This window comes from Camelus bactrianus, chromosome 5, assembly GCF_048773025.1.
Source record: "Camelus bactrianus isolate YW-2024 breed Bactrian camel chromosome 5, ASM4877302v1, whole genome shotgun sequence".
In the NCBI taxonomy this organism is placed as follows: Eukaryota; Metazoa; Chordata; class Mammalia; order Artiodactyla; family Camelidae; genus Camelus; species Camelus bactrianus.
Window position 1 is genome coordinate 39,052,286 of NC_133543.1, and position 22,859 is coordinate 39,075,144.

The window sequence follows — 22,859 nt, forward strand, 5'->3', positions numbered from 1 at the left end:
GAAATGCCAGCAGGGTTTGCTGCAGCCTGCAACATTTCTGTTTCCTTACTTTAGAATTACAAGTTCACTTAAAAACAATTAAACTAAATAACTTTTAACATGTTTAATGATATCCTTACTCATATGAGTAGTCTTCCCAGTAACTTTGAAAATCTAAATTAGTTCTGTTTGACCAAACCTGCATTAAAGGAAAAATGAGGTGTAGAATCTGTAAAAACCTCTTTAAATGTGATAAAACAAGGCTACATTCTCCTAATTGGGAGAAAAGGCTGTCTGTTTTAGTGATAAGCTGACTTAGAACATTAATTTTAAAATGCAGTTTTATTTAAGTGTCTCTAGTCACATTGCTGACAGGGACAGGAAAGGGGAAAGTAGGCTATGTCTTAAAAGTCAAATAAATGTATTATTTGGTAATTATCTTATTCACGTTTAGCAGTTTTTACCCATAACTTGGTTTTATAATTATCTGAAAAGAATTTCTTGGCCTTTAACCTCAGCCAGGCTTAATCACTTTTGATAGTTTCCTTATCAGCTATGTTTTGGATGGAGTGAAAGGAAATTTTAGCTGGTACGAGTTACAATTAGCCAGATTTCTTAATGAGTATAGAGGGAATGAATTAGTCTTTTTTTTTTCTTTAGTTTAGACAATAAATTCATTAGGAAAAGCTTTGAAGCTTATTTATGCCTATGTACTGTCCCGTGAATAACCCTGTACCTGTACTCTATAAACTTGCCTATTCACCCTCCTGTAAATATTTCTTACTCTATCTGACATTCGTGCTTTCTTGGATGCAGGATTGGGGAAGTCAGATACAAGGATTAATTCTAGATTGAGGTTTTGCCAGATGGGGAGATTGAAAGAAACACGGGGCAAAAGAGTTTAGGATACTGAAAGAGAATTTGAAATTCTGGATTGGTCCTACCTTTGAGGTTATAGATAAATTGTGAGAGGAGTTAAGAAAACTTACTGGGAGATCCGGTGATTGGGATAAATGACTGGGACATCTGAATTAGCAATTTTATTTTCTGGTGATGACATTTTTCAACTGTATTGTATGTCTATGGAAATATGGGAAGTAATGAAGCCAGTGGAGTAGAATTGATGGTCATTGAAGATGACATGGTCACAGAGGTGAGAGCCCAGAATATTGGCTGAATTGTCCTCGTATTGGGCATTGGATTCAGCCAGATAATGGCAGACTTGGATTGGAAAGGAAGACTATAAGTCTGGTAATCAAATTTTTCATAAATGGAGGAGAGACCATGAGACCTAAGGCAATAGCAATAGAGAGATGGATGGCGTGTTAGGAGTGGGACTTTGTAGACAGTTGGGAGTGTAATTGTTTGGAAGAGACAGGACAATGAAATAGGTATGGCTACGTTGTCTGCCTCTGTGGTACGTGGGATGTGGTATGATTAGCAGCTTCTGCTGAAAGGCTGCCCTTGGGGAGATTAGGTTTTACATATGCTGCCAACACTCAGTGAAGATAGATGACACCGAGGTGTGTGTCAATCACCATTCCAGTCCTCATCTAAGCAACGTGTGGGTGGGCAAGGAGGGGCAGGAAGATGGGCCAGGGGAAAGGAAGTCAGGGTGGTCTCAGTGTGATGACAGTACTGTGAGTAGATGGAAGACAGGAAAGTTTTTAAATTTAGTAATATGCCCAGGGGAAAAGGAATGAGGTGGGGGGCTTGTGGACCTGACAGTTTCTTGGACAGAGGGGACACTTGGGTCTCACTGAATTCAGCTGCAACTTGGGAGGGAGCCCTGTAAAGCTGGTGCTGGCCTTCCCGGAGGGGTGGGCGGCATCAGGAAGCTGTGGCAACAGACGGCAGTGTAAAGGGAGCCCTGAGGCATGCACAGGAGAGGCAGGCCATGGCAGGCAGACTTATCCCTCCTCTGTTCTTCGGCTGGGTTCTCTCTTCTGGAGGGGGGACGGCGCTAGGTCAGTGCTTGCTCTGCTCGTGGCATTTGGCCTGCCGCAGGTGTCCTGGTCCTGCCTCCACTGAATGTCACCAACAGGCGATTTTCCTTCTTTCCAATTTTCTACAAAGGCCTCCAATGAACATGTATTACTTTTTGAAGGAGGGAAGATATTTAAAACAAAGTGAATTCATTAATAAATGCTAACTAATGGCTCCCACATGTCAGGTGTGGCCAGGTGTGGGCGTATAAAGACAAATAAGACCGTTTCTGCCCTTAAGGGGTGGGCATTTCAGGAGAGAAAAGAGCCAAGTTCTATGAGTCTGTGACCTTGGCTCTTTCTGTCTCCAGAGAGAACAGCAGAGAATAGCAGTTACTTGAGAAATTCAGGCTACAAAACAAACAAAAATCACTTTTTAAAATAAGCATCTTTACATAGAATACAAACTTGTGGTTGCCAAGGGGGTGGAGGGTGGGAAGGGATAGACGGGATTTCAAAATTGTAGAACAGATAAACAAAATTATACTGTACAGCACAGGAAAATATACACAAGATCTTATGGTAGCTCACAGAGAAAGAAATGTGACAATGAATATATATATGTTCATGTATAACTGAAAAATTGTGCTCTACACTGGAATTTGACACAACATTGTAAAATGATTATAAATCAATAAAAAATGTTAAAAAAATAAAATAAGCTTCTTAATACTCAAAGAATGACAGCAGTTTGAAATACCCAGATATTACCTCTGTCCTCCACTTCACTGCGGAGGCTCAGAGGACCTTCATCAGTTTGCACTTTGTGTTTCTTTATATGATATTATTATAAAAACAACCGGAGATTTAGGAAAGATATTAAACACTGCATTGGTGTAACATTTTCTAATAAGGGCTTTTTAAAATTTAAAAATATCTTGCGCTTGTTTACATGAAAATAGCTTTTTAAAATCATGTTTTACCTTTGAATGAAGAGAGCCTGCTGCTCATGATTAGATCTGGACTCAGTTCTGGACTCAAATATCTCCTTTTTGTAATGCCTCCGTTGGTGATTCTGTTTTAAAATGGAAAACCCATTACCTTCTCTGACTTACGTTTCTCATTAGCAATTATCATTATCCAGAACATACATACCATACTTATTCATTGTTTTTTTTTTGTTTTATTTATTTATTTATTTATTTATTTATTTATTTATTTATTTATTTATTTAAATTGAGGTAGTCAGTTACAATGTATCAATTTCTGGTCTTCAGCACAATGTCCCAGTTATGCATATACATACACACATTTGTTTTCATATTCTTTTTCATTAAAGGCTATTACAAGGCATTGAATATAGTTCCGTGTGTTATAGAGAAGACATCTGGGTTTTTTAAATCTATTTTTGTATATGGTTGCTAACATTTGCAAATCTCAAATTCCCAAATTTATCCCTTCCTACCCTCTTTCCCCTGGTGACCATAAAATTGCTTAATATGTCTGCAAGTCTGTTTCTGTTTTGTAGATAACTTCATTAGTGTCCTCTTTTTTCTATTTTTTTGGATTCCACGTGAGTAATATCATATGGTATTTTTCATTCTCTTTCTGGCTTACTTCACTTAGAATGACAATCTCTAGGTCCATCCATGTTCCTGCAAATGGCATTATTTTATTACTTTTTATGGCTGAGTTATATTCCATTGTATAAATATACCACAGCTTCTTTATCCAGTCATCTGTCGATGGACATTTGTTTCCATGTCTTGGCTATTGTAAATAGTGCTGCTATGAACATTGGGGTGCATGTATCTTTTTGAATTACAGTTCCCTCTGAATATATGCCCAGGATTGGGATTGCTGCATCATATGGTAAGTCTATTTTTAGTTTTTTGAGGAATCTCCATGCTGTTTTCCATAATGGCTGCACCAAACTAGCATTCCCACCAACAACGTAGGAGGGTTCCCTTTTCTTCACACCCTCTCCAGTGTTTATTGTTTGTGGACTTTTGAATTATGGCCATTCTGAATGGTGTAAGGTGATACTTCATTGTGGTTTTGACTTGCATTTCCGTGAAAATTAGCGATATTGAGCATTTTTTTTCATGTGCCTGTTGGCCATTTGTATGTCTTTATTGGAGAATTTCTTGTTTAGATCTTCTGTCCATTTTTGAATTGGGTTGTTTGGTTTTTTGTTATTAAGTTGTAAGGGCTGTTTATATATTCTGGAAATTAAGCCTTTGTCAATCTCATCTTTTGCAAATATTTTCTCCCATTTCATAGGTTGTCTTTTTGTTTTGCTTATGGTTTCCTTTGCTGTTCAAAAGCCTGTAAGTTTAATTAGGTCCCATTTGTTTATTTTTACTTTTATTTCTGTTGCCTGGGTAGACTGCCTTAGGAGAACATGGCTAAGATTTATGTCAGAATGTTTTGCCTATGTTTTCTTCTAAGAGGTTTGTAACGTCTTGTCTTATGTTTAAGTCTTTAAGCCATTAGAGTTTATTTTTGTGTGTGGTGTGAGGGAGTATTCTATTCATTGATTCACATGCAGCTGTCCAATTTTCCCAACACCATTTGCTGAAGAGACTACCTTTACTCCATTGTATGTTCTTGCCTCCTTTGTCAAAGATTAATTGACTGTAGGTTTGTGAGTTTATTTCTGGGCTGTCTATTCTGTTCCATTGATCCATATGTCTGTTTTTGTACTAACACCATACTGTTTTGATTACTGTAGCTCTGTAGTATTTTCTGCAGCCTGGGAGGGTTATTCCTCCAGCTTTGTTCTTTTTCTTCAGTATTGCTTTGGCAATTCTGGGTCTTTTGTGATTCCATATAAATTTTAGGATTATTTGTTCTAGTTCTGTGAAAAATGTCCTGGGTAATTGATAGGGATTGCATTAAATCTGTAGATTGCCTTGGACACTATGGCCATTTTAACAATATTGATTCTTGCAATCCAAGAGCATGGGATATCTTTCTATTTCTTTAAGTTATCTTTAGTTTACTTGATCAGTGTTTTGTAGTTCTCCATGTATAAGTCTTTCACCTCCTTGGTCAGATTTATTCTTAAGTATTTTATTGTTTTGGATGCAATTTTGAAAGAGATTGTTTCTTTACTTTCTTTTCCTGCTATTTAATTGTTAGTGTAAAGAAATGCAACTGATTCCTGTATGTTCATTTTGTGTCCTGCTTCATTGCCAAATTCTTTTATCAGCTCTAGTAGTTTTTATGTGGAGCTTTTAGGGTTTCTATATAAAGTATCATGTCATCTGCATATAGTGACAATTTTACCTCTTCTCTTCCAGTTTGGATCCCTTTTATTTCTTTTTCTTGCCTGGTTGCTGTAGCTAGAACTTCCAAGAGTATGCTGAACAGAAGTGGTGAGAGTGAGTATCCTTGTCTTATTCCACATTTTAATGGGAAGGCTTTGAGTTTTTCACCATTGAGTATTATGCTGGTTGTTGGTTTGTCATAAATAGCTTTTATTATATTGAGATATGTTCCCTCTATACCCATTTTGGTGAGAATTTTTATCATAAATGGATGCTGAATTTTGTCAAATGCTTTTTCTGCATCTATTGAGATGATCATGTGATTTTTGTCCTTTCTTTTGTTGATACGATGTATCACATTGATTGATTTGCATATGTTGAACCATTCTTATGTCTCTGGGATAAATCCAGCTTAATCATGGTGTATGATCTTCTTTTTTTATGTGCTGTTGGATTCTGTTTGCTAACATTTTGCTGAGGATTTTTTCATCTATGTTCATCAGTGATACTGGCCTGTAATTTTCTTTTTTAGTAGTGTCTTTGGTTTAATATCAGGGTGATGGTGGCTTCACAGAGTGAGTTTGGGAGTATTCCCTCCTTTTCAGTCTTTTGGAAGAGTTTGAGAAGGACCAGTATGAGTTCTTTTTTGTATGTTTGGTAGAATTCCCCAGTGAAGCCATCTGGTCCTGGACTTTAGTTTGCAGGGAGGTTTTTTATTGCTAATTCTATTTCATTTCTAGTGATCTGTCTGTTCAAGTGGTCTATTTCTTCTTGATTCAGTCTTGGTGGACTATATGTTTCCAAAAACTTGTTCATTTCTTCTAGGTTGGCCAATTTGTTTCTATATAGTTGTTCATAGTAGTCTCATGTTTTTTTTTTAATTTCTATTGTCTTGGTTGTAATTTCTCCATTTTCCCTTCTTATTTTGTTTATTTGTGTGCTCTCTTTTTATTTTTTTGTGAGCCTGGCCAGAGGTTTTTCAATTTTGTTTACTTTTTCAAAAAAATGGCTCTTGGTTTGATTGATTTTTCCTGTTTTTTTAATCTCTATTTTATTTATTTCCTCCCTGATCTTTATTATTTGTTTCCTTCTGCTGACTTTAGGTTTCATTTGCTCTTCTTTTTCTAATTCTTTTAGATGATAGGTTAGGTTGTTTACTTGTGATTTGTCTTCTTTTCGGGGGAAGGTCTGTATCACTGTGAACTTCCCTCTTAGCACTGCTTTTACTGCATGCCATAGATTTTATGTGGTTGTGTTTTCATTGTTTGTCTCAAAGTATTTTTTAATTTCTTCTCTGATTTCATCTTTGACCCATTTGTTTTTTTAACTAGTGTGTTGTTTAATCTCCATGCTGTCATTTTTTTCTCCCTTGTTTTTCTGTGGTTGATTTCTAGTTTCATGGCATTGTGGTCAGAAAAGGTGCTTGAAATAATTTCTATTATCTTAAATTTGTTGAGGCTTCTTTTGTGCCCAAGTATATGATCTATCCTAGAGAATGTTCCATGCACACTTGAAAAGAATGTATATTCTGCTTTGGAGGGAGGTAATGTCCTAAAAATATCAACCAAGTTCAGTTGTTCTATTGTATCATTTAGTATCTCAGTTGCGTTAATGATTTGCTGCCTGGAAGATCTGTCCAATGATGTTAATGGAGTGTTAATGTCTCTTTCTATAATTGTGTTCCTAACAGTTACTCCCTTTATGTCTGTTAGTATTTGCTTTATGTATTTAGGTGCTCCTATATTGGGTGCATATATGTTAATGAGTGTAATATTCTCATCTTGTTTTTCTCCTTTAATCATTATATAGTGTCCTTCTTTATCTTTCTTTATGGGCTTTATTTTAAGTCTGTTTTGTCTGAAATCAGTATTGCTACTCCTGCTTTCTTGCCATTTCCATTTGCATGAAATATCTTTTTCCATCATATCACTTTCAATCTATGTGTGTCCTTCACTCTAAAGTGGATCTCTTTTAGGCAGCTCTTTTAGGCATATTGTAGGATCTTGGTTCATTATCCAATTTGTCATTCTCTGTCTCTTTTGATTGGAGCACTTGATTGACATTTATGGTAATTGTTGATGTGTGTTTATTGCCATTTTGAACTTAGTTTTCCAGTTGATTTGGCATTTCCTCTTTGTTCCTTTCTTTTTCTTTTTGTGGTTTGGTAATTTTCTTTTGTTTTATCTTGGTTCCTTTTGGTTTTTGTGACTGTGTCATATCCTTTTGATTTGTGGATACCCTGTTTTTCAAGTATATTAACGCATTACTATGTCTGTTTGCTTTAAACTGATCTTCATATAAGCTCAAATGCACCCTAAAAAGTACAAAAAAGAAAAAAAAATCTATATATCCTTGCTCCGCTCTTCCACCTTTAATGATTTTAATGTCCACTTTTATATCTTCATGTTTATTCTATTGCAGCTCATTGTATTTATCACATTTTCAGTTGTTGTTTTCTCCTATGGCGTTCTGCTTCTTTTCTATTTAGAGGAGACCTTTCAATATATTTTTTTTAGCATAGGTTTAGTACTGTTGAATTCTTATAGCTTTTGCTTGTCTGTGAAATTCTTTATCTCTTCTATTCTAAAGGATAGCCTTGCTGTATAGGGTATCTTAGGTTGCAGCTTTTTCTCATTCAGGACTTTGAATATATCTTTCCACGCCCTTCTGGCTTGCAATGTTTGTGTTGAGAAATCAGCAGACAGCCTTATGGGGGTTCTCTTGTAATTAATTCTGTTTTTCTCTTGCTGGCTTTAGAATCATTTCTTTATCTTTAACCTTGGCCATCTTAATTACAATATGTCTTGGTTTCGGTCTTTTTGGGCTGGCTCATGTCTAGGGCTGGAGGTTGCAGGGATGCCTTTGTGCCAGTATCTCTCAGTTCTGTTGGCCAAGAGGCTGCTTGCACTACTCCGAGCTTCAAAGGTTCCCCCTCCATCCCCGCTGACCTCTCTGTTGGAGAGGGGGTGTCCCAGCCTATGAGCACTATTTCTCCTTTGCCTCTCCCTCCTCATTGGACAATTCCTGCACTAATTTCCTTTTTCTTCTTTTTTTTTTCCTCCTACCAGAATTTTTGAGGAATTTTGTCTTTGGAAGAAGGTAATGTCTGTCAAAGTTCAGCAGGTGTTGTGAGTTAATGGGTGGGTCTGTGGATGTCTCTCTTGGTGTATTCATGGGAGAGGGTGAGCTAAGAGAATCCCTCTACTCCACCATCTTGGCTGCTCCCTTGTTCATTGTTGACCTATTCTAAGAAGACATAAACGTTTGTCTCTTTTCTTCACTACTGAATCCCTATCACCCAAAGTAGTACTTGGTGTATAGTATATAATAAATATGTGTTGAGTAAAGCAGTTAAATTTCCCCTATCATCTAAACTGTTCCAACAGACAGTGATAAAATTTTTTCACAACTATGCAAGAATGTGCAAGATTTGAAATTATTTTTAAACAAAAGTTACAGCTCTTTCTTTTATTAGCAAGGGAAATATGGAAATTTCTTGGGATAACGTGAGCAGATTGTGAATGCAGTAGAATTTTTCATATTAGGCATTTCAAAGTATTGATGGTATTCTCACTTATAGAATGTGCACACATGATTGGGGCAGTTACCCTGCCACTGACTTGAATATCACTAGTAAAGGTCACATCAGCCACAGCAGTATTCCATACATGTGAAGGGAGACACCATGCTATTTGCGTATAGCTGCACTTACCAGACTGAGGTCCTACCCGGCATCCTCAATCTTCACCTCACCATGAACTCCCCTAAGCCTTGCTCCAGGCTTTCTTCTGGGTTCTTAGAATACATTTCCAGTAGATCCACAGTACTGTGGCTCTCACCTGGCCAGGTGATAGAGTACCTCCTTTGCTACAAGCAGTGAACTATCCTGGTGCAGCCACAGATGAAGGTGTTTGTCTCTTCCAGGGGTGGAGCATAGGGATTTGGCTGCCCACAGCTCTGTCTACCCTGAGAGATGAAGGAATCAGGATCTTGTGGTACAACTGCAATTCAATCATCACTTATTCACCTCATTGGCAGTGTCATTGACGATTAGGTTCTTGTCTCATTGCAGAAAAATTCAGAGATGAGACCCAGAGGTTAAGAAAGTAAAGTGAGGATTTATTAAGGGATAGATAGTACACTCTCAAAGAGAGAACAGGCAGGCTCAGCTGAGCCCCTGCCCTGAGTTTCTTTGGCAAGTTGTTTACATAGGATGTAAAAATGAATGGGTGGAATATTCATTAGGTAGGGAAGGGTTTGGGGTCATTTCCCCTATTTTTTCATCCCAGCTCCACTTTCCCAAGGGAGGAGGGATTTTTGCCCTTATTTTGTCCTGATCAGAAGTGTCATGGTGTTGGTACATGATGGGTACTTATTTGCAAGGCTAATTTTATTGTAATGAGGCCATAATGAGCAAAAAGTTACATTTGGGCACTGGAAATTCCTGCCTTTTCCCACCTTTCTTTGTTGGCCTCCAGGCCACTTGTCATCCCAAAATATGTGACCTATAATCAGTCCAGAGGTTCCTGCTTTTCTTTGTCTGCCGAAGTACCCCTGTTGTTTCTTTCATTTGGCCTGTGCCCCTCTTTTTTGCCCAATTCCTGCCATTTGGCCTGGGTCCCCCTTTCTCTGCTCATACCGAGCTGTCTGCATGCTCTAATAGTAGCTCTGTGTTAATTAATCAGAATCTTGCTGTTTTGATAGTCCCTAATACCAGTATGCATAACTGTAGGCCCTCAGATTTCTGTTGGAGCTTTCCTTCCCTTGCTGTAACTTTGAGAAACTCCCAAGATTATCTAGCAAATGCTTGAAGCTCCCTGCAAATGCCATTGGCTTTATTATCCTTTCACCTTGAACTATTGCTTGATGCCTCATTTGGTTGCCATATTTTCTGTCTTGCCTCTATAGGGGTGACTATCTTTACCAGTATTATAAGGTCTAGGAAATAGGTTCCCTCTACTGTTTCTAAGGAGCAACATTGAGCACCAAGGTATTGCAGAATTTACCCAAACACCTCTTTTAGTCCTGCTTGCTGACTTTTCTAAGACATACACCCCAGGATGGCTGGTTTTGAGTCAAGTTCAGTAACAACTACCAGGCTATGCTATAAACTATAAATGTCTTCAGACATACTTCTGTCCAGCTCACTAGGCCTACGGCCTTTTTCTTCCAAAATGAATTGTCTCCCAGGAATCCTAGAGTACTCCTTGTTCGGGTCTCTTAGATCTTTCTTCTTTATGCTTTCACTACAAGTACAAACTATTTGGTGTTCTTTTCTCAGAAAGCTTCAATCCCCTTTGCAAAGTAATGGATGCAAACAGGAGTGGAGTCTGAAGGAGGAGGATCAACTACCTAGATATTCTGGGCTGTGGTCCATTTGGGAACTTACTACACTGTTAAAAAATGTTCTGTATTGAATAATTCTGCTTCTTGGCCAGAAAAGAAAAAAAATTTGGTGGTCTATGTTATTTTCTAAGTGTTGACACTTGTGGTAAAGGATGACTTAAGTGTAAAATATTTACCAAGCAAACTAACTGCAAGGCTACTTTAATATTAATACATCAGAACTTGACTATAATATTTTTTGGTATAAAACAAAGGGAGTCAAGTTACTGAAATCCTGTTAGTCTGCTTTTCTCTGCTTGATCAGACCCTTAGGATTTTAGGCCTGGAGGAACTCAATGACATTCTTGTTGACCTCTGTCACTTCAGCCTATTCCTCTTCAGGTTCATCCTAAAAGAGCCACTGAAGATAATTTTTCTTACCCAGAATTATAAAGTTAATAGTGCCTGCTAGAATGTGTTCAATAAATATTTAATTTAAATTTATATCAAAGTTTTAATTTTGTGAACCATGGCTTAAGAATGCATAGCTCTTTTCAATGATCCAACCAGGCAAACTCAAGCTTCTTGTTCTGGCTGTCCCATATCTACCCATCCTTTTATTCTCATTATTTCCCAGAAAAGCCTCTTCCCTTTTTAAAATTAAATTCAATCAATTCAACTCCAGCAGCCTACTCAATCCAATTGATCCAATCCAATGATGTCCTTTCCATTCTATTCCATTTCAGTAAGCCTTTTCCAGTACTTTTGCACAGCAAGAGCTGCTTCATGCATTTTATTGATCTCCATGTTTTCATCTAGTACTGTTTCAGTTTGCCCCAAAAGCTGTTCTGATTCATCTTCTCCATCAGTTCAAATCACTTAATTTTAAAACCTTGTGTGAAACTGGCTTTTTTTCAAAAGTTGTCCAGAATCTCTAGAACTCACTAAATTTACCTATATTTCAGACTAAGTTGTTATTAGCTTACTAATCTTCCCTCATTTAAAAAATATTTTTCTTTTCCTTTGCATCCTCTCCTCAGAGTCCTCAACAGGTCCTGAATACTTATTGAGTAAAGAGTGGAAGAAAATATGTATTCTTATGGCAATGCTATTGACTAAGAAATGGGGGGAAAAGAAAGAACATTAGGCTCCTCATTCATAAAACTAGTATTGCTTTCAGTGAGTAGAGCAAGGGGTGCAGCATATGCTGCCGTAATAAGAAGACACCATTTGGAATTTATAAAGGAATTTGAAGGGTTGTTGTGATATTTAGACACTACAGAGTTCATTTTTCAAAGTGGACATTTTTACAACTAATTGTATAAGACTGTTTAGTTTCAGATACCAGCAGTGCCAGAGTAGAGCTGAGGAGTAAGTTGGTGATGATAAAAGGGCATTTTGAAGGGTCATACTGAACTTTGGTTTTAAAATATTGAATGATAAGTATAACTGAAGAGCTCATTAGTTACAAGATTAGAAAGGGCAAAGGAAATTTATATCTGAAAGGAAAAAAATAATAAAGGTCAAGCCTCTTTATACCTTCAAGTGTTGACTGTATCAAGGTTTGAAATTGTGATGTGATTGTTAAAGTCAGCTAAAATAAGCTCAAGAATTTTTTTTGTGTGTGTGCATTCTATATCTCCTGAAGTTCTTTTTTATTATGGAAAGTTATAGGCACTTAAAAAAATGATCAGAAATTGTACCCATTTCCCAGATTCAACAGTTACAAACTCATGGCCAATCCTATTTTATCTACGCTCCCAGCTCTTAACTCTTTCATTCACTTCTTACATATTTTGATATGTGTGTCTAGAAGAGAAGGACTCTTTTCTAATCATAAAGTCAATACAATTGTTGGGCATTATTAAGAATTCTTAATATTACCCACTGTTTACCTTATTATCTCACAGATGTCATGTTTCATTTATAATTCGTTTGACTCATGATTTAGACAAGGACCACACATTGTAAATGGCTGATATGTTTCTTAAGGCTTTTTCCATCTGTAGATTACTGCTCCTCCCTTTTTCATCTTATAACTAATTTAGAATATCTTTCTCTTGAAAATTGTTTCCTACAACCTGGATTTGTGCTGATTTCCTTCTCATGTTGTGTTTTACATATTCCTCAGTCCCTTGAAGTCACCAAAGCATCCGAATCATGTTCAGATTGTGTGTATGTATTTATTTTTAATATATATTTTCTTTCTTCCTTCAGAACACACATAATGTCTGGTTGTCTCTCTTTTTTTGTGATGTTAACAGCTATCAATGATGAATCTCTAAATGTATAACCTGTTGCTAAATGGTGATACTTTTAATTCTTTCATATCTTCTTCATTTATCAGCTGCAGTACTTCTATTATGAAAAACTTCCTCTCATCTACCTTTAAATTATCCGGTGGTACTCTTCATATAAGAAACAGAATAGGTTATGAATCTTTTTATTTATTTAACCATTTCAAAATGATAATTTGGTTTACAGGTATCCTCCCATGGTGACTATTTGTATTATAAGCTCTTTTTTAAAATGTTTGAAGTGTGCCAGTTCATTAGTATTATTATCCTTATTGATGCTCAAATAAAATATGTTTTGAATGTTGCTTTTATTATCGTTTGATGTATCATTCAGGTATATGGCAGCAACAAATATGAAACAGCTGTTAAACAAGGGTTGTGTACAACTTGTATAACTTAGGTAAAAAGAGGGGCAACCTTCCCCTCCAAAAAATTCATGCTCCTTCTAGACCCTTGGAGAATGTTTTGTTTGTATCAAAGGATTAAAACATCTAAGCAAGCACACACTCTCAATGAAGGAATATCTACAATTTTTCCTAAAATCTAAAGGCTGTAGGCAAAAAAGGAAAACTGTTTATAATTACTCTTTAAAAACACTCCCATGTTAATAGCAGCATTATTTACAATAGCCAAGATATGTAAACAACCTCAGTGTCCATTGATGAATGAATGGATAAAGAAATTGTGATACACACACACACACACACACACACAATGGAATATCATTCAACTATAAAAAAGGATAAAATGTCCCCACTTGTGACAACATGGATGGACCTTGAGGGCTTTATGCTAAGTGAAATGAATCAGAGAAAGGCAAATACCATATGGTCTCTTTCATATGTGAAATCTAAAAAATGAACAAACAAGCCAAACTCATAAATACAGAGAACAGATTGGTGATTGCCAGAGGTGGAGAGTTGGAGGGAGAGGGTAGTGAAACAAATGGGTAAAGGGCAGCAAAAGGTATAAAGAAAAAAAGATGAAAAAAATTACAATTCTTGTCCTTTCCGCTTACTTCAGCTAGCCTCTCACTGAGGCTCACTGTGTTGGCTATTGGTACAACTGTAAAAGAAATTGATAACTGAAAGTGGGTTTGCAAATCACAGACCCTCAGGGGAACTGTGGAACTGGCTGGTATGGATTGAGACTGACTGAGAAGTTATCAGAGAGAAAGCCAAACCAGGAGAGCAGGTAAAGTTCTGGGGCTCTGGTAGCAAAATGGGAGGATAGCATTTTGATGATTCTTTAGAGCTTTAGGAAAAGTGCAATCCCACATGAGATCATTTTGTTCCAGGTTTCTCAGATGAAACGGCATAGGGAAAAAAACAGTGTAGCTATGTAACCCTGTTAGGGAAAACTCTCCCTGCAATGTGAAAATACTTAAGCCTAGGTTGAAGAAAATTAACCCTTCCCTTGTCAAATTTTAAGCCATACTAAATCTTTGCCATACTAGATTTTTGGGACTGAAGTTAATGCTCTGTTTGGCTATGACTAGGCTCTTGACAGTTGAAATGTAGATTTCTGGGGGGACCAGAGGAGATGCCGGAAACCTCTAACATCTGGTCTGCTCAAAAACACTTCTCAATACAACAATCCCCCACAGAAGAAAAAATAATTAAAATGTAAAATGTTATATTTAGTGCACATTTTAATGTAAATATCAGTGACTTTTAATAATTGTACAGAGTTGCATAATAAACACATCAGAAACAAAATATAAAATATTTCCCTTGCTCCAATAAGTTTTTCCATACTCACTTACAATCAGTCACTCGCCCACATTCCCAGTCCCTGGCAACCATTGATCTGATTTCTGTGCCTCCAGTTTCACCTTTTCCAAAAGGTCATATTATTATATAAGTGGACACATAGGGTATTTTTGTTGCCTTTTGTGTCTGGATTTTTTTAAGATTCATCAAGGATGTTGTATGTATCAGTAGACTGTTACTTTTTACTGCTAAGATTCTATTGCATGGCTACAACATACTTTTCTTTATCCAATTAATGAGCATTTTACCTGATACCAGTTTTTGGCAATTATGAATAAAACTGCTATAAACAATTGAATGTGAATCTTTGTGTGAGTATTCACTTTCGTTTCTTTTGAGCACATTTCTAGGAGTTAGGTTAGTGGGTTATTAAATGTATATTTAATTGTATAGATAACTATCAAACTATGTTCCAAAGCATCTGTACTATCCTTGCACTTCCATCAGCAACATATGAGGTTCTGGTTGCTTTGCCTCCTCACCAGCACTTGTTATTGTCCCTCTACCGAGTGAAAACACACTGTGTTGTCATAGAAAAAGGCACAGGTTACTTGTAGCATGTAACACACTCAAGAACACCTTCCCTCTTCTTCTTTCCCAGCTTGTGCGATCTGCAGAAAGTGACCCTGGGGAAAAAAACATGCTTTATATAGAGAGTAGAGAAATTTGTTTCAAAACCAGATATTCAGGAATCTAGGTGCTGAGCCTCTTCTGCACTTCTAACAGATAGCACAGCCAACTGTCGAATGCCCATGGAACAGTGGAAAACTTGCCAATGTTTACTAGTCCTAATTCTTTTCCTTCTAGGCACACGTCCTTCTCCAGTCCTCTTCAAATTACTAGTCTAGTAGAATGTACAAACATGTTAATAGCTCAGACTTGTTGGCAAAACCTACCTTTGCTCCACAGGGAAACCTAACCTAGAAAGGAAAAGCTGAACCATACTAAAATCCTCTAATGTCAGTTTCTTGATTTTATTTTTTTCCTTCTGCTCAAACCCCATTTTAATTTACCTTAGTGTTGTCTAATTTTTTTTATTACTCTGCATTGTCTTCTAAAGAACAGTGTGTTCATCCTATTATGCACATTGCATCGTCATGCTCATAAATTAAGTCAAAGGAGTTTAAAGATCAGAAGCCTCTAATTTAGGAAGATAATCTGAGAGCAAAAGAAATAGAGGATGATTAATTCTTGCTGGTATTTGCAGTTTAAATTGCCTAAAAACAATGTTAGGTAACTTGTGACTCAGCTGATGTGAGAATCTTCACTAGGCAAATAATACATTTGAGATGATGTTAGAAAAAACATTTTTTTAGAGTGAAATATTATATATTGTCTTTTCATAATTAAACAAAATAGAATCTCAAACCTAATCTTATTGACTTTGGACAGCGGGAATCAAGGATTCGTTTTATTTATTATTATAATCATTACTCTGTTAACTCTAATTAGATTACACTGTAGTCTGGCTGCTCAGAATAGAAAATGGACGGACTTACTTACTTTATTTGTTTATTCTTATAGCAATTACTCCTTAGTTTTATAAAAGAGATAATACATTTGTGTGACTGCTCAGTTGGTTTTATCAAGTTCTGTTACTATATATCAGAAAATAAATTGTCTAAGCACAGTATTCTTTTTAAAACTTTTTTGTATATATATATTTTATTGAAATATAGTCAGTTTACAATGTTTACAATGTGTCAGTTTCTAGTGTACAGCATAATGCTTCAGTCATACATGAACATACATATGTATATTCATTTTCATATTCTATTTCACCATAATTTACTATAAGTTATTGAATATAGTTCCCTGTGCTATACAGTATGAACTTGTTGTTTATCTCTTTTATACATATATTAGTATCTGCAAATCTCGAACTCTCAATTTATCTCCTCCCATCCCTTTCCCCCGTAATCATAAATTTGTTTACTATGTCTATGAGTCTATTTATGTTTCGTAAATAAGTTTGTCTTTTTTTTTTTTTAAGATTCCACATATAAGTAAAATCAGGTGGTATTTTTCTTTCTCTTTCTAGCTTACTTCACTTAGCATGACCATCTCCAGGTCCATCCATGATGCTGCAAATGGCGTTATTTTATTCTTTTTTGTGGCTGAATAGTATTCCATTGTATAAATATACCACAGCTTCTTTATCCAGTCATCTGTCGGTGGACATTTAGGTCGTATCCATATCTTGGCTATTGAAAATAGTGCTGCTATGAACATTGGGGTGCATGTATCTTTTTGAATTAAGGGTCCCTCTGAATATATGCCCAGGAGTGGGATTGCTGAGTCACATGGTAAGTCTATTTTTAGTTTTTGAGGAATCTCCATACTGGTTTCCATAACGGCTGCACCAAACTGTATTCCCACAAACAGTGTAAGAGGGTTCCCTTTTCTCCACAGCGTCTCCAGCATTTATCATTTGTGGACTTTTGAATAATGGCCATTCTGACTGGTGGGAGGTGATAGCTCATTGTAGTTTTGGTTGACATTTCTGTGATAATTAGTGATATTGAACAGTTTTTCATGTGCCTCTTGGCTAACCATAGTATTCTTTAGTGAAGTATTACTCATAGCAGAGTTTTTATACATCCATGATTCACTAAATTGAAAAATGTTTGAATACTACCTTATGTACTTCAAAAAGTGAACAGTTATAGATAGACTACCTGCTATTGCCAAGAACTATGAGGGATCTGTGGTTCTGCCTGGCTTGTAAGCCTGCAAGTTAGCCAGCCATATAAGACCACTGGGACTTCATTATTCAGCATTGCAGGAAGCATGAACTTCTATCACTGATTTGTTTCCATAGGTTATGTTTTCATTGGTTCAGTTCTGCCCTACCCTACAAGTCCAATAGGGATGTGAGGAGAGGCCCGAGTGGGTGAAGCACACACAGTGGGTTTGTGTCACAGCTCAGGACACTGAGCTTTGAAAGCCCACTGCCCTCATTCTTCTAAAGAGACCTGTTAGCAAAACCTACATTTGCTCCACAGGGAGATATGATCTTTATTATTCTGGACAGGAAACAAATCTTCCTCTACCCCAAATGGAGACGCTATCTCTATCATCCAAGGCTGTTTACTATATAAACATCATTAGATAGATAGTCCGAGGATGTGCAGAAATGCCATGAAGAATTGTCTCTCAACATTTTAAATTTAGTACAGCAGGTGCTGTAAGGAATATAAAAGAAGGGAGAAGGTAGAACTAATGTGTGTTGGTCTTGAGGGGAGGAAACATAATATTTTTGAAAGAGCTTTTTGGAGAATCACATATATGGACTTTCCAATCCAATTTCTGTTATTGACAGCTGTATTATTTTGGTCAAATTTCTTTAGTTGTCTGAGCCTCAGTTCCCTCAGCTGCAAAATGGACACAATATCTATCTTCCAGGATTTCTTTGAGGATGAAATGAAATAAATATACAGTAAACTGTGGAGCATTTATTGGCTGATAGTGGAATTATTGATATGTTAAAGAGAACTAGTATTCATTAAAAGCAGTAGTGCTTTTATAAATAAAAACAGAGAAGAAGCTAAGACCCTATGCTAGATATAACTCAGTTTATCTTTGAAGGAAGTAAACCTCAGAGTCATGAAGCAACACTGATGTCTGACAAGAATAAATGTGTTCCTTTCTAGAGAAGGTCTCTATAATTATGTGCACTAAAAATATTTGTTATTGGTTTAATTTAATGTTTTCTCTCTTTTCCACCAAGTGTTGAATGGATAAAGTGTTTTAAAAGTGGTTTGTTCAGTACTATGTACAGGGTAGATAAACAATAAGGTCCTATTGTATAACACAGAGAACTATATTCAATGGCTTGTAGTAACATATAATGAAAAAGAATATGGAAAAGAGTATATATGTAAAAAAATGAAAGTGCTAAGGTGATTCTCAAAAACAAAAACAAAAAAAAAAACAGTAGTTTATCCTAAATAGTGCTTAAGAATCCTGTAAAATCTTGAACAGGACCCTGGAAAATGGAATGCCACACATTATAGTCATGAATGGTAGACTCCTGGCTAAGAGCAGACTTCAATGATGAATTTTATATTGACAAAGCTAAACCAGGAAAACATCTGCCTTGTTAGGACAGCTGACAGTAGCTGATGAATGACAGCATCCTCTACAGCCCTTCTGTGTGGGAGCACTTTTATGGTGACTCAATGACAACTTGTAATGAAAAAAGGAGAGTTTGCCAGGAGGTAATAGGAAACTAAATATTCCATCATCATAACTCCTATTGCATAAATTTGCCCCCTTTTTGTGAAATCCAACTGTTATGAAAAGCATATTGCATACGGCGGACACATGGAAGCACGTCATCCCAAGGAATTACAGCAGTCCACGTTAAACTGCCATGTGCTGTGTTATGTGACAGCCATCACGCTGGAATGTTCTCTTTTAATAGCTACTGTATAAAGTTAGGTTTTTCTTTGTAAGTAAATGGAACTTCAAACTTTTGCTCAAAACTTTAAATAGCAAGGCCAGTATTTTAATATTTAGAGTAACACAGTTTGATCACTGAAGAATAAGACTTAGAAGTCGATGTGTGAAAGACATTTTATTAAAGTAGATCATCTGCCTGCTAGATTTGAAAAATGAGGTACTAGAAAAATGAAGGTGTCTGATTATCAGGACGTTCTGTTGGGGAAGTCTTGATTTGTAAATATCTTTGAAAATTACTTAAAGGATATTGAGCCCCCTAAAAGCATCCACCAATGAGACCGTGCTTATCTTTTTGGAAGCATTTTCATGTTAGAATGAACACCATCCTCTTGATTCCTTTCTTGGCCAGCTTTAGTATGGCAATGCCTTCTGCCAGCACCCCTACCCCCGGAATGGCTCATCAATGCCTTCTGAGAGCCGAGTCCTGGATGGGTTCTTTATATCTTACCTATTTAATTTTTTAATTTGTATTTTGGATAATTAATTCATTCACACGATTTATTACCAAACATTTTCTGAAAAGTCTCCCTCCTGCTCTTTGCTTCTTTTCACCAAATTCCCATTGTTCACAGTTCCACAGAAATAGTCACTGTAATTAGTTTCTTCTTATCCATCAGAGATTTTTTAATATGCAGTCAAATATAGAAGGTGCCTCTTTCCACACAGCCTCACCAAATACAGTGCGTTATTAAGCTTAAAACAATTTACACGTTAGTGTTTTTATTGCCTTTTTATAGATGAAACTGTTACTCCATAAAGTTTAATAACTTGCCCAACATCATACAACATAAACTGAAAGTGAGAGGATTTGAAATGAGGCCTGTTTGTCTAAAAGAAAAATCCATGTCATTCCCCTACAAAGTAGTAACATCTTATTTTACCAGGGATGAAACTGAGAAGGTCGAGTAATCATTCAGGACATGTAGGAAGATGCTGCAGGTTCAGAATTAAGACAATACTCTGCTGCTTTCTCTAAAGTTCTTTCTTTCTTTATTATTATTATTATTATTGTTGTTGTTTGCTATACAAATGCATGATTTATTACTGTGATAACGAGACTGCAAGTACCGTGGAAGCATGAAACATGCATGGCTTGCAGTTGCTGTGGGCTGCCAGTCCTGAACAAGATTTCTTTTTCATTGAAGTATAATCTCTAATGTTATTTCTATTACATCATGCAGTCTATTTGGATATTTAATTTTTTGTTGGTATGTGTTAATTTCTATAAGTCCCTTTTTCTTCTATTAGATTGAAAATTCATAAGTAATCTTTCTAGCATTTTTTTCTGCCCCATGGGCCTTTAAAAAGTGCTGTATCTACTTTGATTTCAGTATAGTTTTAAATTTTATTATTAAGAGAAATTTAAGTAACAGTAAAACTCACACTTCGTGTTGTACAGTTCTACAGATTTTGACAAATACTTCGAGTACTGTATTTATGTCATAATCATGATACAGAACACTTCCATCAACCCCTAAATTTTCTTCAGGCTTTTCTTTCGAAGTAAGCACTTCCCTCCACCTCACCCCCTGGCAACCACTGATATTTTCCATCCATTATGTTCTGTCTTTTCCAGAGTGTTGTATAAATGAGGTTGCACACTGTGTATTTTGGTTGGCCTTCTTACAATTAGCAAATTGCATTGAGAGTCACCCATATTGTTTTATGTGTCAGTATTCCTTCCTTTTTAATTGATGAGTAATATTCCATTGTATCAATATCCTTAGTTTGTTACTCTGTTCACCAGTCATATCAGTTTTTAGTGATTATATAGATAAAGCTGCTGTAAACATCTCTATACAGGTTTTTGTGAGAGTATGTTTTTTATTTCTCGTGGGTAAATATCTAGGAATGAGATTGCTGGGTCATAGAGTAGGTATATATTTTCCTTGGTAAGAAACTTCCAAACTGTTTGCCAAAGCAGCTGTACCATATAATATCCCTACTAGCAGTACATAGCACCTACAGTAGCTCTGCATCCTCAGTGTGTGGCATTGTCTTTTTTTTTTTTTTTAAACTGTAGTACTGGGAATTGAAGCCAGGACTTTGTGTAAGCTAAGCATGTGCTCTACCACTGAGCTATTACCTTTCTCCCCTTTAGCTTTTTTTTTTTTTTTTTTTTTTTTTAGGGATGCCATTTATTGTTCAAGCCAGTTCCTCACCACCCCCACCCCCAGGGCAGGAAATGGGGTGAGGGCTGCAGGTGTCTAGAGAGATTGGGCCAATGGCGTTCTTTGCAGGTGGGGTCACCAGGCATGTCACTCTTGGGACAGGAAGGAGGTTGTGGACCAGGTGGGGCTGGCAAGCGTTGAAGACGGGGGGGTGTGTTTGGGGGGCTGGAATTCAGGTGAAGCTAAGGATAAGGACTGGGCTGGCCTGAGGTAGATGGGGAAAGAGGATGAGGGAGCTGGGAAGGAGGGAGGCTGGGGTGGAGTCGGGATAAGAACAGGACAGGAATGACTGTGTTGGGGAGCATGGTACTGAGAGTGGGCATGGATGGGATGGGACCCGTAGAGCAGGCAGGAATGCCTTCTAGGTTAGGAATGGGGTTGAGGATGGGCTGGAGGAGCCCTGGGTGTTGAGAGTGAGGTGAGGGTTGTCGCTGTAGTTGGGGACGGTGTCAGGATTGAGAAGAGGCTTCAGTACAGGTATGAGGTCCAGGGTTTTTGTTTTTGTTTTTGTTTTTTGTTTTTTGTTTTTGGCTGCTTTGGGATCCTAAGTCAGGTCCGAGTTTCACCAGTGACTCAGAGGACCCACTTCTGAGGCTGTGGTTTTGGGGGGAGAGGGATGGGAGTAAGATGTTTCTTGGGTTATCTCTGGCAGGGCTAAGGTCACCCTCCTGGAGACCCTCAAGGGGCCCTTCCGGAGTCAGGGGTGTACAGGACCCTCAGGCCCCTAGTACTCTGCCTCCCAGTCTTCTGCAGGTGGCGTCTCCAAGGGAGGCTCCAGACCTTGAGTTTCCTTCCCATCCTGGGCAGGTGGTGTTGATGACGGCGGTGTTGCTGGTGGATTCTTGGGGCCAGCCCTAGAGCCCTCCATCCAACCCCTCTCTGCCTGCTCAGCCCTCCCAAGTCCCCATCGTCGCTGTCCCTGGCCCCGGCCTGGCCTGCATCGGACCTCCCAGCCCCCTCGACCTCTGTACAGCCTTCTGGCAGTGCCTTGCGGCGGTGGGGAAGTGCAGGGGCAGGAGGGCAAGGACTGTTGATAGCTGTAGGCCCCCATGAGGGCGCTGTGCAGGAGGTAGGAAAGGGCATCCAGGCGGATGGGGACGGTGACAGAGGCCAGGCTCTCGGGGAGCCCCAGGTGGGCTGGATCTGGGGTGCCCAGGAGAGAAGGGTGCAGGGCTGGAAAAGGTGCAGGCGGCCATGACTCGGTCCCAGGTGATGGCAGGAACAGGTTGTTCCTCTCTGGCATGGTCCCTTCCTTTTGTTGTTCCATCTTCACAAGTCTTTTCTAGCACCTTTGACTGGATTTCTCCAGGGCCCAGAGAGTGGGGCGGGGTCTCCCCTTTAGCTTTTTAATTTAAAATTTTACCCATTCTAACAGGTGTGTAGTAGTATCTCGTTGTGTTTTAAATTTACATTTCCCTAATTACTAGTGAACTTAAGCATTTTTGTTCATGTGCTTATTTACCATCTGTATAGTGTCTTCATTGAAATGTCCAAATTGTTTGACCATTTTTATATGGGGTTGTTTTCTAATTGTTGTGCTATAGAGTTCTTTATGTATTCTGGATACAAATCTCTAGACAGGTTTGTGATTTGTAAATTTTTTTACTAGTCTGTGATTTATTTTTTCATTCTCTTAATAGTGTCTTTCACAGAG

The 22,859-nt window shown here is 37.6% G+C and overlaps 1 protein-coding gene across 1 annotated transcript; it reads right to left on the bottom strand.

The window, feature by feature from the left end:
* Positions 1-21,400: 21,400 nt before the first annotated feature.
* Positions 21,401-22,472, bottom strand: LOC105079168 (piRNA-mediated silencing protein C19orf84-like). Its single transcript, XM_010967876.3, has one exon. It carries the CDS (start codon positions 22,470-22,472, stop codon positions 21,930-21,932), a length of 543 nt encoding a protein of 180 aa, XP_010966178.3. The 3' UTR covers positions 21,401-21,929.
* Positions 22,473-22,859: the final 387 nt, after the last annotated feature.

Coding starts and splice junctions, on each gene's coding strand:
- LOC105079168 (XM_010967876.3), bottom strand. CDS start 22,472: ATGGAACAACAAAAGGAAGGGACCATGCCAGAGAGGAACAACCTGTTC.